General features: G+C 40.9%; 2 protein-coding genes across 5 annotated transcripts in view; both read right to left on the reverse strand.

Moving 5' to 3' along the window:
• Positions 1 to 12,183, reverse strand: part of atp13a2 (ATPase cation transporting 13A2) — a 34,489-nt gene extending 22,306 nt beyond the window's left edge. The window contains exons 1-13 of one of the 4 annotated variants that reach the window (XM_029723269.1): positions 12,040 to 12,183; positions 4,464 to 4,558; positions 4,053 to 4,220; positions 3,908 to 3,966; positions 3,569 to 3,641; positions 3,365 to 3,444; positions 3,155 to 3,232; positions 2,908 to 2,977; positions 2,492 to 2,626; positions 2,197 to 2,263; positions 1,867 to 1,998; positions 1,457 to 1,618; positions 146 to 256 (exon numbers count right to left, since the gene is read on the reverse strand). In XM_029723269.1, the coding sequence (XP_029579129.1) occupies positions 146 to 256; positions 1,457 to 1,618; positions 1,867 to 1,998; positions 2,197 to 2,263; positions 2,492 to 2,626; positions 2,908 to 2,977; positions 3,155 to 3,232; positions 3,365 to 3,444; positions 3,569 to 3,641; positions 3,908 to 3,966; positions 4,053 to 4,220; positions 4,464 to 4,558; positions 12,040 to 12,052 (1,243 nt within the window). In that variant the 5' untranslated portion in view covers positions 12,053 to 12,183. Of the gene's footprint in view, positions 1 to 145; positions 257 to 1,456; positions 1,619 to 1,866; positions 1,999 to 2,196; positions 2,264 to 2,491; positions 2,627 to 2,907; positions 2,978 to 3,154; positions 3,233 to 3,364; positions 3,445 to 3,568; positions 3,642 to 3,907; positions 3,967 to 4,052; positions 4,221 to 4,463; positions 4,559 to 5,579; positions 6,331 to 12,039 lie in introns of those variants that run through there. The other 3 variants (XM_029723270.1, XM_029723272.1, XM_029723271.1) reach the window with 3 other exon arrangements.
• Positions 12,184 to 12,292: 109 nt separating this feature from the next.
• LOC115168215 (succinate dehydrogenase [ubiquinone] iron-sulfur subunit, mitochondrial) lies at positions 12,293 to 16,835 on the reverse strand. Its single transcript, XM_029723273.1, has 8 exons — positions 16,703 to 16,835; positions 15,391 to 15,524; positions 15,173 to 15,258; positions 14,837 to 14,973; positions 14,547 to 14,663; positions 14,070 to 14,171; positions 13,704 to 13,826; positions 12,293 to 13,481 (listed from the first exon to the last, which is right to left on the reverse strand). The coding sequence occupies exons 1-8, from the start codon at positions 16,766 to 16,768 to the stop codon at positions 13,377 to 13,379; spliced, it is 870 nt and encodes a 289-aa protein (XP_029579133.1). The 5' UTR covers positions 16,769 to 16,835; the 3' UTR covers positions 12,293 to 13,376.
• Positions 16,836 to 22,608: the final 5,773 nt, after the last annotated feature.

Genomic DNA, 22,608 nt, shown 5'->3' on the forward strand with positions numbered 1-22,608 from the left:
CATGCTGAAATGATATGTTTACACAATACAAGGGGCTAATTGGTAATACTTTTATACTTCTCAAAACGTGTCTAGCACCCATTTAAAATAATTCAAAAGTGAGTTATTTTTACGACGTGCAACTCTACTGTGTGTCGGGGCTTACCTACACCCCCCAGGAAAAGCAAGAACTTAATAGCGTCTTGGTAGAAGCGGAAGTTGATAGGTTGGGGGTAGAGGATAGAGCTGACCAGGTCTCCCTTGGCTGTGAAGAACCCTGAGGGACAAAAACCAACAACATTGAGTGGAGGACAAGCACAGTCCTTTTATAATGTAATATGATGAGGTCTAATTATGTACACGCATAAGAAAGTGCATGTGTATTTTGAATGTATGTATATACATACAGTACCAGTCAAAAGTTTGGACACGCCTACTCATTCAAGGATTTTTCTTCATTTTTACTATTTTCTACTAGAATAATAGTGAAGACATCAAAACTATGAAATGACACATATGGAATCATGTAGTAACCACAAAAGTGTTAACTGATCGCCACCCAGTCATCAAGGCAAAGGGTGGCTACTCTGCATGTGATGTTCCCACCGTGAAGCATGGAGGTGTGATGGTGCTTTGCTGGTGACACTGTCATTTAGAATTCAAGGCACACTTAACCAGCATGGCTACCACAGCATTCTGCAGCGATACGCCATCCCATCTGGTTTGCACTTAGTGGGACTATCATTTGTTTTTCAACAGGACAATGACCCAACACACCTCCAGGCTGTGTAAGGGCTATTTGACGAAGAAGGAGAGTGATGGAGTACTGCATCAGATGACCTGGCCTCCATAATCACCCAACCTCAACCCAATTGAGATGGTTTGGGATGAGTGCAGAGTGCAGGAAAAGCAGCCATCAAGTGCTCAGCACATGTGGGAACTCCTTCAAGACTGTTGGAAAAGCATTCCAGGATTTTTTTAAAACATTAATTTAACTAGGCAAGTCAGTTAAGAACAAATTCTTATTTACAATGACGGCCTACCCCGGCCAAACCCATCCCAAACCCAGACGACATTGTGCCAATCGTGCGCCGCCCTAGATTGGTTGTGATGCAGCCCGGGATCGAACCCGGGTCTGTAGTGACGCATCTAGCACTGTGATGCAGTGCCTTAGACCGCTGCACCACTCAGGATCGCCACTCAGTCATCAAGGCAAAGGGTGGCTACTTTGAAGAATCCCAAATATAATATATATTTACATTTGTTTAACACTTTTTTGGTTACTACATAATGCCAAATGTGTTATTTCATAGTTTTGATGTCTTCACTATTATTATATAATATAGAAAATAGTAAAAATAAAGAAAAACACTTGAATGACTGGTACTGTACATACATCATGCATATGTACAGTGTATGTATGTAACTGTCTGTTGTTTGACCTTTCATATTGGTAGTCTAAAAGTATCCATCTCACCTGTGCTTGTGACCACGGCAATGGCCCCGCCCCTTCCTGGCCGGCCCCCTTTGGCCTGGATGCACTGCGTGCCGCAGAAGAGGGTATGTCTGCGCTGGGCCTCAGGGCTGTAACGCCCCCCAGCAGCCGGCAGCGGGGTCTTCATCACAGGGACACTCTCACCTAGAGGTAAGGTGGGTGGCTGTTACAATGGATTCACATTGCTCACTACTAAGAGCTTCAAAAGGATTGAAAATTAGTAACTGTCAACAGAGGAGACATTCAACGAGTTGATCATTGGCAAGTTCAACTAGACATTTTGTGACGAGAGTTGAGAAAGTTTCACGAGAGTTGAGAATGCACATTTCAGCCAGACCTCAGTGTAGTTCATGACTGAAGTCATTTTGTGATCGAGTTCTGTTTGGCCTCACCGGTTAGCATGCTCTCGTTGACCATGCACTCCCCGGCCAGCAGAGCAGCGTCGCAGGGCAGCAGCAGCCCCTCCTGAGGGATCAGCACACAGTCCCCCGGGACCAGCTCCACAGAGCTCAAACTGTCCTCCTCTGAAAGACAGAGCCAGGGCATCAATCGGCTCATACTACAGCAGAGGATGCAGACTTTTGTTTTGGGGTTTTGCATGTATTGTTAGGTATTACTGCACTGTTGGAGATAGGAACATAAGCATTTCGCTAAACCCACAATAACATCTGCTTAAAATGTGTAAGCTGGCTGTGGAAGACAAAAATGGAGGGAAAGCTCACCCCCGGAGCTTCTGCGCACGGTAACATTGGTTATCTGCTGAGCCATGCTACGGATCGTGTTGCTTTGCTGTGGAACCACAGAATCGACAATTCAGTGGTGAACATGTAGACAGCTAGATGATAGTGTGCCCTATAACAGGTAATAGGAACATTTGAATATAAAAAGGAGTGTTCCATAATGTATCACCCATGAAAACAGAACCATAACAATCTCAAAAATACCTATTTGTAAATTTATCTGAAAGCTTTCATGGGAGCACAGAAGACATGGGAGGAGCCTCCTGGTGTCACTCACCCTGCGGATCTCGTAGAGAGACAGACATATGGAGATAAGGGAGATGATGACGATGCAAGCAGCATAGTAGTAATAACTATCTGTCAGCCACAAAGCAATGCTGAACACCTGGAACACGTAGAATGGGTTGAGCACCTGCAGAGACGGAGGGAGGGAGAATAGAGGGATGGATGGAGAAAGCGAGAGAGGGGTACAGAGTGAGCAGGCCTTAAACCTGTATTATTGTATGTACCTGTTGGTAGATGAAAGTTTACGTGGAACAATGAGATGTTAAGCCTAAGTTTCATGATTCGGCTTTTGTGAATGTATATTTCCCTTATGAATATAAACAAGTGCACCACTGCAAATGGGCAGTAAATCTAGTCCTGTACATGTAAATCAATGAGAAACCGTCAATCGTTGTTCAAGCCAATCACCTCCTCAATCAGTAGTCGCATGAAGGACTTCACAGGCACATCGATGAGATTGGTCCCGTAGACCTTCCTCCTGAAAGATGGAGAGAACTGGAGTCAGACACTGGATGAGGCAGCAAGGGGGGGTGAAGTGTGTGGAAATTAAAGTATGTTTGAAGTAAGTGTTTGAGGTAAGCCTTTAAAAAGAGCTAGGTCCAAGAGAGGACCCTTGAGGAAAGGGTGTGTGATCCCATCATGTGGAGCAGTGTACCTGGTGTTCTGCTCCAGGCGACTCAGGCCCCTACGGAAACGATAAATGTCGGCACATGTCCAGTCCTCATTGAGGACACTGTGGAGGAATAGGCAACTGTCATTACATCAACATTTTATGTTGTGTTTTATATATATATATATATATATATATGCCACTGACTCCAGTCTAACCCAATAGCCCACACCTGTTTACACCCCCATACAGTACCTAACACGACAGAAGGCTCCCTTCCTGGCCATCCATACGTAGCGCAGACCCTCAAACAGGTAGTAATGCAGCAGCGGTACCTGAAAGCCATTCAGGATGCATAAAAGCTGCAGACTTCTCTAGCCATTGGCTCTGTAGCTGCATCTTCAATACAATTTAATTCAATTCAACTTTGTTCATACAACTTTACTACCCCTTCCTTACCTCCTCTTTGTGTAGCTGGACAGTATCTCTCCAGTCTGAACTGTCCTCCGCCTCACTCCCTGCCGTCTCCAAACTACCGAGAGCACAAGGAGAAACACTACATCAGAAGTCAGGACGACCAACATGAGTTGTTACAGAACAACAGATTCAACTACATACAGGAGTCATTGTACAGGAGTCAGTGCATTCCAGCTGACCAATATCCAAACACTGAACATTTGAAAATGACAGTTTTTTTATGGTAGCACTGACAGAGCAATTCTATTATGGCTAATAATATGGGAAATCTTTAATGTCAACATACAACAGATGGTCTGATGATAAAGACGTGTATCTAACCTGCCCTCCTCCAGCTCTTCTGTGAGGACCTCCACGACATACTGCTGTCCGAAACTGTCCTGAGAGAAGATCAAGAATAAAACCATGAACCCAAGTGCTGCTTGCCAAACTACCAAAAAACACTGAATCGTGACAATGACATTACCCTCAGAAGCAGAATATCGGCGAAGGCCAGGGGACAGGAGTTGCAGCGAGCAAGGACCCCTAGACGAGGGCGCCAGCGAAACAGCACCAGCAACAGACCCAGCGACAACACGGACCCAATGTGACACAGCCAGACACGCCAGCGCACCCATCTGAACCCCTGGACATCCTGACACACAGAGAGAGCAATCAGAGTAGATGTCATTCATTCAAAAGCAGTACATTGATTTCCAGGTGTCATTTTGCATTGCAGACAAGTTGATATGGAACCCATTGTTCAGCACCAAATTACATTTAAATAATTGTCCTCTTTATTGGTGTGGGTTGTACTAGTAGCTTTATGCTAAACAGGGAGCAAAGAATTTAAGTAGTCAGTTAACTGATGTTTAATTGATGAGCTAAAGGCTCCTACCATGTGTGTTTCGGGTTTGCGGTGGGGTTCTCTCCTTGGACTAGGGGAGCAGAACCCTCCCGGTGGCTCCTCCTCCGGACTACCTGTGGAACAGGCTTGAGGTTGGTCAACAGACAGTCAACACAGTGACGCCACTGCAAACACAACATAACACTGCACTGCATGTACACACCCATTATGTTAACATTAACAGGGCACACATAAGCTGTAAAAGTCACCAATGTCACACACAGCTCACATGAAAGAAAGGCAAATGTATTACACTAGCAGTATGAATGAATGAACCAATTGGGAATCAGTGTAGGGGGTCCATTCCATTTTTCATTCAATCAGCTCAAGTGAATGTAAACATAATTAATTAATAGAAAAATGCTGATATATCGGTGTAATCATTCATTTACATATTAATTGACACGGGTGGGTATATGATTGATGCGGCCTAGATACAGAAACAAATAAGAGGGTGTTGTTCCATGCCTAGTTTCAAATGCAGTAGGGTTTATCTATTTGGTTCTACAAGTTAACAAACTCATACATTTTTCAAGATAAAGCTTTTGTAATAAAACAAGGAAGACCAAGGGGTTACAATACTTATTCAGGTTATAGAACATTAGACATTTTTGGGGGGCACATATTCAGTTAATAAACTATCCAGTTACAGTAGATATATTTAACTAATTATAGGCTATCCAACTGCTTGCCTGCACAATGTTAAGCAAAAATAGGATATTTGATAAGCCAACACTAGCCTAGATATTATCATTACCAGTTTATACCAGAAAAAGTCATCTGACAACAGATATATTATTATTCCCTTGGAAAGACAACCCCTCTCCCCTCTCTCTCTCACTTCAGCAGCTACGACCGCTAAACGATGAAAAGGAGACCCTTCTGAATAGAACACCATAAGTGCGGTCGAGGTCAGGGTAAAACTAATTTCATCGACTCGAATAGCCTATCGAAATAAATAATATATTAACAGAAACGTTGGCAATGTTGAAGTTGTTTTGGCTTCCGGGTATACACATATCAGTAACCTGTTTTAGTTACGATGTAAATATCATCACAGATGTTGGCTTTCTATTTATTTGAAATATCAACGAAAGTAGTACTTACCTTATTTATCTGGTCATAATTATATCCGAAACTGTGATTTGAGTCGTTGGCAATGCTATTTTTGCGTCGCGTGTCAAAAGCGCACCTGTGTTTACCTGTCTACGTAGCAATGCTCCGATACGCATGTCTGTCCAGTTTCGCTGTCGAGTTCCACTACCATTCATTATGGCCTACACACTAATAATAACATATAGGCCTACGCATACTGTATTTCCCTCGTTCATTTGAAATACAAACCAAAGAATGTTGAACGTTTTCCTAGTCTAATCTAAATTGTACCACGGTAAAGTCTACACTTGTATTCGACGCATGTGATAAATACGGTTGGATTTGATTTGTAGTACTGGCACACAGTAGTGGCTTCAACTTCTGAGGTCCTATCAGGTGCTAAACACATGGGTATTAGCCTGTCTGGGATAGTATTGAATTAATTGTCATCTGATTGATTCCTTTGAGAAAGATTTATGGAATGATATCGCATTATTAGGCTACATTGCTTTTATATAGAAACAAAGTCACTATGTGTGGGCTAATATACATTTGTCATCAAATTAATACTGCCAATATCTGGAATCGCCTTTACAATGATCACTTTGTTTTCATACACACCACTTTTGGCTAGCTCCCAAACTTGTTTATAGGGAACCTGAAAGGAGCATACCACCCCGCATCCCACTGCTGACTTGCTTTGGCAGCTAAGCAGGGTTGGTCCTGGTTAGTCCCTGGATGGGAGACCAGATGCTGCTGGAAGTGGTGTTGGAGGGCCAGTAGGAGGCACTCTTTCCTCTGGTCTAAAAAAATACCCCAGGGCAGTGATTGGGGACATTGCCCTTTGTAGGGTGCAGTCTTTCGGATGGGATGTAAAACAGGTGTCCTGACTCTTTGCAGTCACTAAAAGATCCCATGGCACTTATCATAAGAGTAGTGGTGTTACTCAGTCTCCTGGCTAAATTCCCAATCTGGCCCTCATTATGTTCACCTAATCATCCCCAGTTTACAATTGGCTTATTCATCCCCTGTAACTGTTGCTGGAATGTGTTCTCAGTCAACTAAAATAAAAAGGCCTGTGGCGGTGCTCTTAGAGCTGATGTTTTTGTAGGTACATAAACCACAGCGTAGTAGTATTTTCTTATAAAACTACATGCCTTTAAGGATCTTACAGAGCGGAAACTGCAACTCAACGGGCTGACCGACATGAAGCAATAGGCCTCTTGGTGCCATTGTAGGCTAATAGTAGGCTAATGTAGTAATATTAGTTTCATTCAAAACATATGAAGCCCAAACCAGTCCCTATAAACTAGAGTTCTCCTGGCTTCAAGTAACTATTTAATTGACATAGCACAAGAATCCTAAACATCTGGATCATGCTGCCTACAGTAGTTTCAGGGCTAACGCAAAGAGGAACTAGGCTATTCTGTTAAGTTAATTATAGTGTGTGTCATCTAGGTCAATGTTAACATAATCTTGTTCCTCCACACCATTGAATGAACCAATTAAAAGTTTGAAATTTAGTTTTTATATTTTATCTTACCATTGCTCATCATTTCTTGAATAAAATGTTCACACTAAGTAGCCCATAATGAATGTCCCTAAGTTCCACTTCTTCAGTAAAACCTAATATGTTCATTTCCAGTTGAAGACACAGGAAATGATAGTGCTAAAAGTGACAGCACTGGGCAGAAATCTTAGCTCACGAGACCTACGAGTACTGAGAGGTAAAACCAGTCATTCCTCCATTTGGAAAGCCCTCAGAAAATGTCAAATCGGACATCATCTCTATCTCCCACACCCAGGAACTCGTAAATCCAGGGTAAGAGAAAAAAATGCTCCCTGCATAAGACTAGGCCCAACTGCCGAGGGTGGTTTGATTTGGCCCCTCAAATTGTTTTGTTGTTGAATTTTCATTGTTGGACATAAAATACTTTTAAAAACACCAGGAAATCAGCTCCAAGTGATTTTAATTTTGTAAATCTGTTCAAGTATTTCCACGCATAATAGAGAGAAGTGATTTTATATGAATGTAAGCAAGGTTTGAAATGATTATGTTTTAGTCAAATATTATATCGGTTTGGGCTTCTTGTGGTTAACTTGCAGTCTACAAATGAAATGTTGTCCCACTCTTTTTCAATAGTTGTGCGAAGTTGCTGGATATTGGCGGGAACTGGAACACTCAATCCAGAGCATCCCAAACGTGCTCAATTGTGACATGTCTGGTGAGTATGCAGGCCATGGAAGAACTGGGACATTTTCAGCTTCCAGGAATTGTGTACAGATCCTTGCAAAACATGAGGTGATGGCGGCGGATGAATGGCAATACAATGGGCCTCAGGATCTCGTCACAGTATCTCTGTGCATTCAAATTGCCATCGATAAAATGCAATTGTGTTCGTTGTCCGTAGCTTATGCCTGCTCATACCATAAACCCACCATGTTCACAACGTTGACATCAGCAAACCACTCGCCCACACGACGCCATACACGTTGTCTGCCATCTGCCTGGTACAGTTCAAACCATGATTCATCCGTGAAGAACACACTTCTGCAGCATGCCAGTGGCCATCGAAGGTGAGAATTTGCCCACTGAAGTTGCTTACGACACCGAACTGCAGTCAGGTCAAGACCCTAGTGAGGACGATGAGCTCGCAAATTAGCTTCCCTGAGACGGTTTCTGACAGTTTGTGCAGAAATTCTTCAGTTCTGCAAACCCACAGATTCATCAGCTGTCCGGGTGGCTGGTCCCTCGACGATCCCGCAGGTGAAGAATCCGGATGTGGAGGTCCTGGGCTGGTGTGGTTACACGTGGTCTGCGGTTGTGAGGCCGTTTGGACATACTATCAAATTCTCTAAAACTACGTTGGATGCGGCTTATGATAGAGAAATAAACATACAATTCTCTGGCAACAGCTCTGGTGGACATTCCTGCAGTGAGCATGCCAATTGCACACTCCCTCAAAACTTGAGACATCTGTGACATTGTTGGACCTGCTGACTAGTGGCCTTGTAGTGTCAGCTAAGAGTCAGGACATTTGGAACTTATATTCATTGGGGAAAATGGTTATAAAACTAGGATTGGGGAGGGTAATCTTTGTCACATTTATGCCTCATCTGTACATTCGAACAGCCTGAACAAAGTGCTGCAGACTCACTGATCTATCACCTTGCATTCCTAACAAATATCCTAGCGTACTCATTAGCCTAATGACATGCACATCTGTGCAACGCCTTGCCTTTAGAAGTTGACCCAAAGCCGCTTCTCTAGTTGGAGATAATGAAAAGGCAGTCCAGCCAACTTTTCCTTTAGGCAAAGCATGCAGATCAGTTGCCTAATAAATCAGACTGTGATACCAATTCTTGTTTCCTTACAAGATAGAATATTGAATAAAATTACATTTTAACTTACTCTATCGGTTGTCTGTGCAGTTGGACCTTCAGCTGGTCAAAGTTTGAGATAAAATATCCACAGGTGTTATTAAGTATTATTTGGCCAACTTTTTAGAGCACCGGTACTGCCGTTGAAATTTCAATCAATCAAATGTATTTATAAAGCCCTTTTTACAGAAACCCAGCCTAAAACCCCAAAGCAGCAAGCAATGCAGATGTAGAAGCACGGTGGCTAGGAAAAACTCCCTAGAAAGGCAGGAGCCTAGGAAGAAACCTAGAGAGGAACAAGGCTCTGAGGGATGGCCAGTCCTCTTCTGGCTGTGCTGAGTGGAGATTATAAGAGTACAGTGCCTTGTAAAAGTATTCATCCCCCTTGGCGTTTTTCCTATTTGGTTGCATTACAACCTGCAATTTAAATAGATTTTTATTTGGATTTCATGTAATGGACATACACAAAATAGTCCAAATTGGTGAAGTGAAATGAAAAAAATAACTTGTTTCAAAAAATAAAAAACGGAAAACATGATGCGTGCATATGTATTCACCCCCTTTACTATGAAGCCCCTAAATAAGATCTGGTGCAACCAATTACCTTCAGAAGTCAAATAATTAGTTAAATAAAGTCCACAATCTATGTGTCACATGATCTGTCACATGATCTCACTATATATACGCCTGTTCTGAAAGGCCCCAGAGTCTGCAACACCACCAAACAAGGGGCACCACCAAGCAAGCGGCACTTGAAGACCAAGGAGCTCTCCAAACAGGTTAGGGACAAAGTTGTGGAGAAGTACAGATCAGGGTTGGGTTATAAAAAAATATCCAAAACATTGAACGTCCCACTTAGCACCATTAAATCCATTATTAAAAAAATGGAAATAATATGGCACCACAACAAACCTGCCAAGAGAGGGCCACCCACCAAAACTCATGGACCAGGCAAGGAGGGCATTAATCAGAGAGGCAACAAAGAGACCAAAAATAACCCTGAAGGAGCTGCAAAGCTCTACAGCGGAGATTGGAGTATCTGTCCATAGGACCACTTTAAGCCGTACACTCCACAGAGCTGGGCTTTATGGAAGAGTGGCCAGAAAAAAAAGCCATTGCTTACATAAAAAAATAAGCAAACATGTTTGGTGTTCGCCAAAAGGCATGTTGGAGACTCCCCAAACATATTGTTGGATTCGGGATGAACTTTGAACATTGAGATATTAAATAAATGATAGATCAGAAGCATAGAATATAAGGAGTGGAAGAGACTGGGTTTTATGTCAGAAGATAATGGTTTACTGTAGAAAGACAGATGGCTTTGGAATGTGTTGGGTGGATGGGAGGAGATCACAGGATTGCTATAGGGGAGCGGATGGACATCTGTGGATTAGATCGAAGGAGGGGTTGAGGTCAGGAGGTCAGGTCAGATCCCTTGAAGGGAGTAATAAGGGTTTATTATCCTGTTACCCTTTTCCTGTGGAACCATAGGATGTTAGGATTGGAGAGAAGGAGGAGTGTCTAAAGTGGGGTATATATACTTGTGATGGTGAGAATTTTTGTTTGTTTGTCTGAATACAGCTGTGTCGATCCTTTGGGAAGAATTAAACTTGGTTAAGCTTCTCTAGTGTCCGTGAGTTATTTACTCTGAAAAATAAGAACCTAACAGTTGGCGTTGTCGGCAGGATTCACCACAATTTGTAGTCAAACCAAAGAGTCCAGATCAGTGGCGCAGAGCTGGCAACAAACAAGGTGAGAAATGTTTTTTGTCTGAATACAGCTGTGTCGACCCTTTGGTAAGAATTAAACTTGGTTAAGCTTCTCTAGTGTCCGTGAGTTATATAAGAACCTAACAATATGGAAAAAGGTACTCTGGTCAGATGAGACATGTTAGCAAATTCAGCTTGTGCTGTTGTAACCATGTCCCATGATCATTTCATCATGAGAAAGATTTAGTTGTGCTTGCAGTTTAAAAAAAATCATAATAGTTCAATTTTGTTGAGCTAAACCCTATTCATTCCAAATTAATTATTTATTATAAAACTGATTGAGTCTTGACAGGTGAACTGTCAGAAAGAGTTTTAAGCAGTCAACTCCCATAGCTAGACAACACAGAGGTAAACAGCCTGCTGCAGTGTCAGAGGTAAACAGCCTGCTGCAGTGTCAGCTAGCAACAACTGTGTTCACAATAAATGGTTCAGCTACTGTTGCTACAGCTGGTCAACACTGACTTTGCACATTTACCAAAAGCAAAATGTTGGATTAGTTTGTAGCTCAACACCAGTGTTATCCAATACAAATACTGCAGAGAAGCATTCAGCTGCAGATTATGGGTGCCGACTCCGTGTGGTCTGCGAACCTCAAAACAGATGCGCTCAGGGTTTAGAAACTCTGTGGTGTCAGTGTGCTAGGCACTAGCTCTTGTCGTCGCACTAGATCTGGTCCAGAGCGTTATATTAACCACTGTTGCTATTGCAGCTAGCTAGTACACACGAGCTTGGCTAGCTAGTTCACGTCACTACTTTAGCTAGCTAGCATACACTATCTACCATTCTAGTTAACGTTAGTACCTAGCTTCTAATTCTAAATGTAATTTCACCACCTCTGCTGTTGTTGGAGGTAACGCACCATCCTATCTGGCACCAGTCCACATCCTGTCTCATTGAGTCTATATTTGCTGGAGCCAGAAAATCCAGAGCTTGCTAGTTACTAGCTCAACGATTTATGTTGCAGTTGAGCGGCGAATGGTGTGGGCGGAGCTCTGACGTCATATAAAAAAATCTGTTTTTATCAAAAACTACTGGATTTCAGCACCCAAAGAATAGCCCGCAATTACACAAAACAATGTCATGTGTAATTTCGGGCTATTCTTTGGGTGCTGAAATCATTTTTTTATTTTTATAAAACTGCATTTTATGTGACGTCTGCACTTCAGTCCGCCCACGTTAGGTATCGCTCAACTCCAACATAAATCGTTGAGTTTAATCGGCTAAATTAGATAGCTACATACATTAACGTTAAAGCCAATGTTCATTCCCCAAGCAGGATTGTCGGGGAGGGGGGGGCGTTACTGCCATACTGCAAAACTCACCAAGCGTGTCCATCCTTCCTTTAGTCACGATAATTTAGTAATTGATACCATAACTAGTTGCCAGTTGTGATGTCTTTGACTAGCACAACATGTACCCGATACTAGCGAACCGTTATCTTCCGGTTTGCCTCTCTATCCCGTCATGTGACACCCAAACGCATTTCTACGGAAGCCCATGAATAGTTTGACAATAATAAAACAGAGTTTATTCAACAACAAAAAAGTTAATAAATAAATAAGGGTTGGTATGCAATGTGGTTTGTTTTTGTTTATTTTGATCATTAAGCATACTGTATACAATCTGAAAATGATAGGGGAGATCTTTTCGGGGCGTTGCCACCAAAGTAGAGCCCCACACCGACACATAAAATCAAATTTCGCAATACATAATATTTACGAGATGTAACATACATTTTTCCCAACTCCATTCCCCATGGTACAATGATAAATCATAGTTTTGAAAACATACTTCCATTCTGAGTCGATCTTTGGCCCAAAAACTATTCTAACAGCCATTAACCAGATAAAGTATCAAACCTTTTAAAAATCAACTAAACCATTTCAGTTTCGTTCATGAAACCTATCAATGTGTTACAATGGTAAATTAAGACTTCTACTTCCTTTATTGATAAGCATTGATAAGCATTTAAATAACATTTAACTGGTTTTCCTTAAAGTATTATGTATATACATACAGTATATCCAATGAACAAACATCAAATTGTCATCCAGAGCTCAATATGGTCGGGGGTGCCGGAACAGAATTAAAAATAATTTATACACTGCAAATTGACCACAACTAAGCCCCAAAAAGATTGTATTTGAAAATAGCAATAATTTCAGACCTTGATTACATTGAGACACAATCACATCTTTTTTTACTCATGGGAATACTTGAACAGATTTCCTAAATGAAACACATTTTTTGCTGAATTCCTGGTGGTTTAAGTATTTTTTTCTCCAAAAACTAAAATCCCCCCAAAATATTAAATACTTGTAGGCCAGTACCTGTTGCCAACCCCTGCTGTACAATCTATACACACACTGAGTAATAAGCTCTATCACCACATCATCAAACATTACTTTTGTATGTATTTTAAGAAAAACAAATTATTTTTCTAGAGGGAGGAGCAGTTATTCCATTTCTCCCTCTGTCCTTTCTCTCCTCTCCTCTCCTCTCCTCCAGCACACATTCACTCTCACATATATAAAAGCGGCAGTATCTTCTAGACTGCCTGTATCTTTTTTCATGTGCGAAGCCTAATGAAAGGGACAGACACTGTTGAAAGGATAATGTGTAATCGAAAGTTCAGCATTAGAGTCATTACTAGTGGATTTCAAGTCTGGTGGTTTTCCACAATGTTCACGGGGTTAATGACTTTCTCTTTATATGTTGCCATCATTTTCTTGATCTCAGCAATAGCCTTTCCTGGGTTGAGTCCCTGTGGAATTAAAACAAAATAAAAGGTAAATAAAGATAGCAAGATGAGTAACATGACAGAAAGGGATCGGTGATAACTACTTTTAAGCTGCATGAGTTGTATAAATGGTCTGAAGTCCACTGTGCTGAACTCTACACTAGTCTTATTACTGTATTTAGAAATGGTGGTTTGGTTTAGCAAAGGAAGACTAAACCAGATGCAGTCTATTCAAATGTTGAGTACCTTGGGGCATGTCTTAGTGCAGTTCATGATTGTGTGACAGCGGTAGAGAGAGAAGGGGTCCTGGAGCTTCGACAGTCGTTCCTCTGTGAACTCATCACGTGAATCAATCATCCAACGATAGGCCTGTTGAGGAGGGAAACACATTAATCAGATTAATTTACTTCATACAGCAATATCATAAAATGCTAATCTCTGAGATGGAGGTGCCAGACAAACTAATTAGGTGAATCAATCATCCAATTATATGCCTGTTGAAAATGCATTCACACGTCAGCTTTACTTTGTTTTCAGACATCGGTTCTCCCTGTCAAAAAAGCAAAAGCATAAAAAAAGATTAATATATTGACTTAAAAACCGAAAGCATACCTGCATGAGGACAGCAGGGCCCAGATACTTATCTCCATTCCACCAGTAACTAGGGCAGCTGGTGCTACAGCAGGCACAGAGAATGCACTCATACAGACCGTCCTGGGAGAGGAGGACAATTAGAGATCAGATTGATTTTGTAATGAAAACTCCTTGCGCTCTAACAATATAACAAATGTTCAAATATACAAAGTGGTAAGTTGAAATGCCAGAAAGGTGTGGCAAAGTGTGGTTCACGTGTATAAAATTATTTCCTTCGCAAGGGCGATACAAGGTCTCAATGCAGCAAATTACATTGGTTCAACTGACTAGATCACTTCAACCCTACAAAATACTACATTGTCCCTTTCTGATATCTTAATGAAATGAATGAATGAATGTACTTGTGTTTCAGACTAGACATGGAAATTGCATATGATGCATTGATAGTAGAGCTACTGAAATCTGCTTCCACTGGCCAGGGGATGAAATATGTACCAGCTTTTGCCTGTCTTCCACAGTCTGGTGGTACTGCTCCTTGCCCTCCTGAGACTCATCTTTCTTCTTCAGGAAGGGCTCGATGGACTTGTACTGGGCATAGAAATTACTCATGTCCTGTAGAGGCACACACAATACATGTACACCCTTAGTCAACAAAATATAGGCTACCACATGGTGACTAAACATTGCATTGTTTTATTCAGTGTTTGTCTTTTAGATTTGTTATTTTTTAATGCAGCTATTATAATCAGTATTCATTTACTTCTAAATGTAACCATAATACTCACCGGCACCAGATCTTTGACAACGTACATGTGTGGGAGTGGGTAAATTTTGATCGGTTTGCTTGTATTGCTGTCTATTTTGTTTAAGCAGGCCAGTGTGTTGCCTCCGTTGATGTTCATGGCACATGAGCCGCAGATACCTAAAGCAAGATGCATGTATATCACACCACTGAAAAGGACAACTCCACACCAAGGCTCATTTCATATTTCATGACGCTCTATCATTGTAGAATAGGATACACTGTATCTATAGGTCTATATTTTATGATTTCTACTTTCTACCCATAATGATGGCACCCACTTTTCTCTCCACTCTGCAAATTGCTCTTCATGCCTTACCCTCTCTGCAGGAGCGTCTGAATGTGAGCGTGGGGTCCATCTCATTCTTGATTTTAATGAGGGCATCCAAAACCATGGGGCCACAGCTGTAATAGTAGGGAGAAGGATTTGTTAACAATGCAGATATTAATCAATGAGAGCAATTCCATCAATGCAGACTACACGCTGACATTGATAGGTTTTAAACAAGTGAAGACCTATACTGTCGTTGTACTTACTTGTTGAGGTCAATTTCGTATGTCTGCATGCGTGGCTTATCCCCCATTGTGTCTGGGTCCCAGCGGTAGATCTGGAACTTCTTGATCCTGGGCTCAGATGCCGGGGCGGCTGCAGTCTGTGCATAGCGCACCATCTGGAGACAAGACATAGACAACATGTATCAATGTAGGAGGAATTACATTTTAAATTAGGCTTACATTATTGTTTTTGGTGTTAAATGCCGGTTTAAGTATCTAATACTACTCCCTATATATAGCCATGTTATTTGAGCATGTTATTTTTATTTGTTATTCACTATTTACATTTTTTAATCTTATCTTTAACTCTGCATTGTTGGAAAAGGTCCTGTAAGCATTTCACTGTTAGTCTACAGCTGTTGTCTACGAAGTATCTGACAAATACATTTTGATTTGATTCATACAGCTGTTTATGGGCTTTGCTTTGATATCAATAGATAGGCAAGACATGGGGTGAGTGAAAGTATACTACACCAGATTTACACAATAGAGCAACTGAAATTAAAATGGATTTCAGTCGGAAATAAAAATATCTATGTCAAAAAGACACAGAGCTGTATATTCATATGGGGGTTTTACGCTAAAGGGAAACATCTACTTTCATAACAAGGTAGACATTTCTCTCTAGCGGTAGGACATATGTACTGCTCTGAGTTGTTATATCACCCTCAATTTCAAGTTTCATAACTAACATTTTGGCCACAATACATTCGATATGGATAAATAAACCTTGAATTAAGAGTCACGCTATTATTATTTTTTTATAAATAAATTATGAAAGAAAATACAATTTAACGGATTATATGAAAGAAATCTCTAATATGAAACACAATTTGCGCAACAGTCCTTCACAAAAGATACATAGGCCTATAGACCTAACTGAAACATGCTCTATTTCAAAATCGATTAGGCAAATAATGAATATTTCGTAACTGAATATATTATTATTTAGACTTTAACAAAGTTACTCAAATTAAAGAATAGCTTCTCTTTGATTTTGCTACTGTGCTTTACTCTGATGTAAGGTAAACCTCCAATTGACAACAGTTTGAGTTTTCTTTTCACAGGAACTGTCTAGTAAGCCATATGAACAACAGCCTACTATTTGAAGCCATGCTATAAACCAGACATGGACCTATTGACAGCTAGTAAAAACACATTGCATTGCCAGGCAGGCAGGTGGTCTACGACTACCCTATTGATAGGGGTCTACCTATCCCAGTCATAGGTCTTTTCTTTCCATTCCCCAACTTCATTATTATTCTCCTTTAAAAAAGCACACTCCTTTACTTACCACCATCGCCCCAGTGTTCCGTAATGCCATGGCGTTTCGGGCTAAAGAGGTGCACACGACCGACATGCTTATATTTTCAGTTTGAATATTCTAACCGATACAGCGCGGTGCCGGTTCCAGCTTATGTATCTTGTCGCTGTCCCGCCCCAGGCATGACGTCAGTTTATGTCACGACTCAGGAGTAGCCTACTTACTGAAAGCTATGGGTGCGCTGCAGGCTATTATGTCAGAGACTATTTTACAACTCTCATGGCTTAGACGGGGGTCGGTTATATACAGTGAGCTCCAAAAGTATTGGGACAGCGACACATTTTGTTGTTGTTTTGGCTCTGTACTCCAGCACTTTAAATTTGAAATGATACAATGACTGTGAGGTTAAAGTGCAGACTGTCAGCTTTAATATGAGGGTATTTTCATCCATATCGGGTGAATCATTTAAAAAAAACTCAGGGACACAACTTTCACTGTGGACATTCTGAAATTGTATGTTTTAGCAATTGGAGTGTGAAACAAAACGACACAATGTGTGCTTTAGGACCATGCGGAAGCCTCAGAGTGGGTAGGCTGTTTGGAGTGTTGTCATCCCCCTTCCCCACTAAAACCAAAGTTGCACCCCTGTAGAAATTACATGACTTTTTGCACATAGTTCCCCCCCCCGCCATTTATCATGACAAATTCACTTATATGTGTATTAAAGTAGTCAAAAGTTTGGTATTTGGGCCCATATTCCTAGCATGTAATGATTACATCAAGCTTGTGACTGCAATCTTGTTGGATGCATTTGTTGTTTATTTTGGTTGTGTTTCAGATTATTTGTGCCCAGTAAAAATGAAATGGTAAATCATGTATTGTGTCATTCTGGAGTCACTTTTATTGTAAATAAAAAAAATAGAATATGTTTATAAACACTTAAACATTGATTACTGATAGTTCCCCCCCCCCCCCCCCAAGACATGATAACCTCCAAAGTTGTAATGGTGAGAGGTTATCATGTCTTGGGGGTATGATATTTGTGCATCTGTAACTTCCTATAATTTCTAAACTGTTCAAATTAAAAAGATGACAGTCTGCACTTTAACCTCATAGTCATTGTATAATTTCAAATCCAAGGTGCTGAAGAACAGTGCCAAAAAAACTAAAAATGTGTCTGTCCTAATACCTTTGGAGCTCACTGTAGAAGGTTATTATTGTCAGATATAATTGAGGGAAGTGTATGTATTGCTAGCTGCATTCATTGTCAAATTTGAAATCACATAATCTAATCAAGGATAGTGAAAATCTCTTGCATTGGTAACTTTGTTGCACTCTTGTGTTGTGCTTTAAGCATATAGCCTACACATGCATATAAAATGTATACCAATGCAATTCTAAGACCACTGCGCCACTCGGGAGGCCCAAGGCACGCTTAACCAGCATGGCTACCACAGCATTCTGCAGCGATATGCCATCCCATCTGGTTTGCGCTTAGTGGGACTATCATTTGTTTTTCAACAGGACAATGACCCAACACACCTCCATACTGTGTAAGGGCAATTTGATCAAGAAGGAGAGTGATGGAGTGCTGCATCAGATGACCTGGCCTTCACAATCACCCGACCTCAACCCAATTGAGATGGTTTGGGATGAGTTTGACCACAGAGTGAAGGAAAAGCAGCCAACAAATGCTCAGCATATGTGGGAAATCCTTCAAGACTGTTGGAAAAGCATTCAAAGGGAAGCTGGTTGAGAGAAAGCCAAGTGTACGCAAAGCTGTCAGCAAGGCAAAGGGTGGCTACTTTGAAGAATCTGAAATATAAAATATATTTTGATTTGTTTAACACTTCTTTGGTTACTACAAGATTATATGTGCTATTTCATAGTTTATGTCTTCACTATTATTCTACAATGTAGAAAATAGTAAAAATAAAGAAAACCCCTTGAATGAGGAGATGTGTCTAAACTTTTGACTGGTACTGTACATATTCAGGTTATCGTGGATGTTTAACGAGTCTGCGATTATGGACATCCTAAAATCTATATATCCCCTAATTCTTATTTCTTGTATTATATTGGTCACCACCATCACTTCATGTGTGTTGCTTTGCTCAGACAATTTCATAATCTCTCCTCAAGAAGGTAGACCTATTCCACTTCCCCAGCCTAATGTGCCTAAATGCTTGACCATGTAATATGTGCCTTATTATACTATGTACACTGGGATGAACGTAGTTGTATTACATGCGGTTGCAAAACAACCATCTATCCATCTCCTTGCATGGGCATGCTGTGCCCAAACCCCATGGCATACCATTTTGTCAACAGAGCATACTTAAAGGATACCCATTACACTCTGGCTGGTCTGGAGAGATCCATTGCCACACATCACCAGAGATAAGCATAGTGAACAGTGTGTATGTCATGGTTCCTCCTGGCACCATATTTCATGACTGTGTCCCTGTTAAAATAAGTGTGCTTTCTGTGGTCCTTAGCAGAAGCTTGAATTGTTTACTGTGTGCGTTCATTTCCTGAGTGACTTTGAGACTTAGTGTTTGCTGTTTTTTCAAGTGTACTGTGATCCTGCGGCACTAACTCTGCTATCGTTCGTTGAACAAAGCTTATGGGAAAATGTAGTTTTTGGATAAACGCTGAATATAAGGTCTGTGGTAAACACAGGTTTCGGAAATCTTATACGTTTTGTTCTATGATAATCTAAAAATCAACTGAATTTAAGGATATGTAATCACGCACAAAGATTTTATAATTCATAAAGGTCATGTTAACTGACTGATATCGCATAAAACAAAACGTATAACATGTCATAAGCCTGTGTTAATTCCCAAACCTATTCTTTCTCCATTCATTTTGCCCATATGAATGGCTGAATGAACTAGAGGTAAATAATTTCATTGTTTTAGGACTTCAAGCTTGCGAGCGCTATAACACACTTATCTCAATGATGAAACTAGTTCCAAAGGCTTGTTCATGTATCTGAAGTTATATACAGCCTAGATCTTTATCAGACTTGAGAGCACTGGATATTAGGTTTCTTTATGATGTATACACACAATTATACAATCTAAGGCTGTTAAGAGTTTAGGAGAGGAGTGGGTAATCTTACCCTCTGTGCACTTGCAGAGAGATACCTCATACTAATCACCAAATCAGAGTTTCAATCAAGGGTTGGATTAGTAGAACCCGGTGTGTTACTGATAGGCTGGAGCAAAAGTGATTAAATAATGTGGGTAACAACTTGCATCTTATAAGATGTTTTACAAGTATGCCTACTGTCTAGCCTACACACTGGAAAGTGTAGTCAAGGCTTAGACTATTTTCTCGGATACAAGTTCAGAAATTAGTCTCTAGAAATGAGTGGAGTGGGTGGCTATCATGTACCTGTCAATGTCCTTGTGTGGTATATAGGCCTATGAGTGTACCATTTCTATTTTTCTTTCAATGGTTGTTTATGTTATGTGCTCTGAGTTCTATATGCTTCCTGCTTTTTACTAGGTATCCTTTTGCAGTTGCGCGATTTCGTTAATCTACACATGAAGTGATATGCACAATGTTACCTTTTGTTTACAAGTGGCGCAGTGGTCTAAGGCACTGCATCACAGTGCTAAAGGCGTCACTACAGACCCTGGTTCGATCCCGGGTTGTATCACAATCGGCTGTGATGGGGAGTCCCATAGGGCGGCGCACAATTGGCCCAGCGTCGTCTGGGTTAGGGGAGGGTTTGGCCGGGGTAGTCCATCATTGTAAATAAGAATTTGTTCATAACTGACTTGCCTAGTTAAATAAAAATAAAACTCAGGCGATCCAAGTGATTTCGAATATAATATGCTTGCAGCTCCGCACATTGATGATCTTGAGCGGGAGATAGCCTCGTCGGTTTACTAACCAATAAGGATGCAGTATTTTAGACAACCCTGCCCACCACGTCGCGTTTGCCTGGAAGTCTTCCCGACACACATGGAGCTACAGTGGTGGAGGTGTGTACTGTATAGGATCCTGTGAATAATAGTGGCGGTAGAAGAACTGGACCCTTCAGGCCACCTCAACACGAGGAGCAAGAAGACGACTCCATATGAGTAATGTCCTGAGTAACGTGGAGATTGTGTTGCGTGAGGTACATTTTGCAATCTAATGCAAATATACCATTGCGATATCGTTGCAGAACATGAACAATGAAACTTTGGAACAACTGACTACTGCAACAAATATACATTTAACGTCAATCAACTATATACAGTATGGCATGAACTAGAGTCGACTGGATCAACATACTGTCTGCGATAGGCTTTGGGGGGCATTTCAGTGATTGAAAGAACAAAGGTGTTCTTCATGGGGATGTTGTCTGTCCTTCCACTTGTTCAAGACACATTCCTGTCGATGTGTGCAAGAGAGCATGTGTGGCCTGCATCTAGACCAGGGATGGTCAACTTTGATCTGAACACGTCATGAGTGGCCACAGTGGCTTGAGGGTCTGCATAGCCCAATAAGCAAAACATTTTAGTGGCCCCTCTCTTGACAGCAGCCAGAAAAATGTTTACGTGTGAAAGTACATTTCCTGCAATTCTACACATTTTGCCATGGAGTGGAGAGAAATGTTTGTGGTTTTGAATATGATATCTGAGTAAGAGTGACTAACAAAATCAACATTGGACCTCCGGTCAGTAATTCTACCTTGATTACTACCATGGTTAAGTTTAGGTAGCAGGCCGCTAGACTAATTTACCAATTTAAAAAAATGTAGCTGACATGGGCTAATTGAATGACTGTCAGTGACTAACATAACGAGAAAAACTGCTGATGCACAACCAAATTTCGAAATTGCACATTGTGTATTCTACAACATTAAGTTGAGACCCCGGCTGATTCATCTGTTGCCCATCCCTGATCTAGACCTATGGCCTGCTGTTGCATATATGGGGGTGTATATTATGCCAATAAATGTCAGTTTGGCATTGGCGCCTGTATGGCACATACGGTCATCCTGTGTACATTAACCTTGTCCCCTGGCTAATGAGACTAGTGTACATTAATCAGTACTTTTGAGGAACAGATGTCCAAAGCTTGCGACTCATTACAGTAAAAGTGGTATTGTTTGTGAATTAATGGCAAAAATGTTGCCATAAATCTTGAAGCTAAATAATTAATGTTGTTCCCCAAAGGAACAGCCAAATCGTAGTATCAAGTTACAAACTGAAAGAGAAGTGTCTTAATTGTGTTTCCACCTCCTCTCTATAGGCCATGCAAAAGAGGCACTTGATCTGGCAAGCATGCGAGAGCAGTTGGAACAGCTGGAGCATTAGAGTAAAGTGAAGGTGGGTCACTTTCAAATGTCTGGTTATTAGGTTTATCCATCAAATTATTGGGAGCATATATTGAGTAGCGACTTTATTTGTATATGGCGTGAAATGGAACTGTTAAATTATGTGCAATGTACATCCTCTCCATAATGAATCAGCAATGCTCAGGGTGGGGACAGGCATGTAGACCCATCATCTCATGCTAACTTTTTTCTTGTGACAGGTAGGCCAACATTTGGTGCAGCATAGTCTATGCTACAGTAATATAAAGATCGAATGCTTGTCTAATTTACCCATCTGGCCTCTATTTAATTGTAAAAATTATCAATTTTTAAATTGCAGTTGCATTGTTTAAAACGGCCTATCTGTGCACATGCGAGCGCTCTCTCGCAGTCTTTATCTCACCATCAACTCCATTCAAAATGTGCAACCAAAATAGATCTTACTGTTCTTTATTTTTATTAACCTTCATTTAACCAGGAAAAGCCCTTTTTCAAGGGAGACCTTGCCAATAGGCAGCTACAGTCAATACATTACAGAATTAAAACATACAACATGATCCAGCCTAAAAAAAAGCATTTACACTCCTCCGTAACAGTCTCCAATCTAGATGAAGCA

The sequence above is a fragment of the Salmo trutta genome, chromosome 30 (genome assembly GCF_901001165.1).
Source record: "Salmo trutta chromosome 30, fSalTru1.1, whole genome shotgun sequence".
NCBI lineage: Eukaryota > Metazoa > Chordata > Actinopteri > Salmoniformes > Salmonidae > Salmo > Salmo trutta.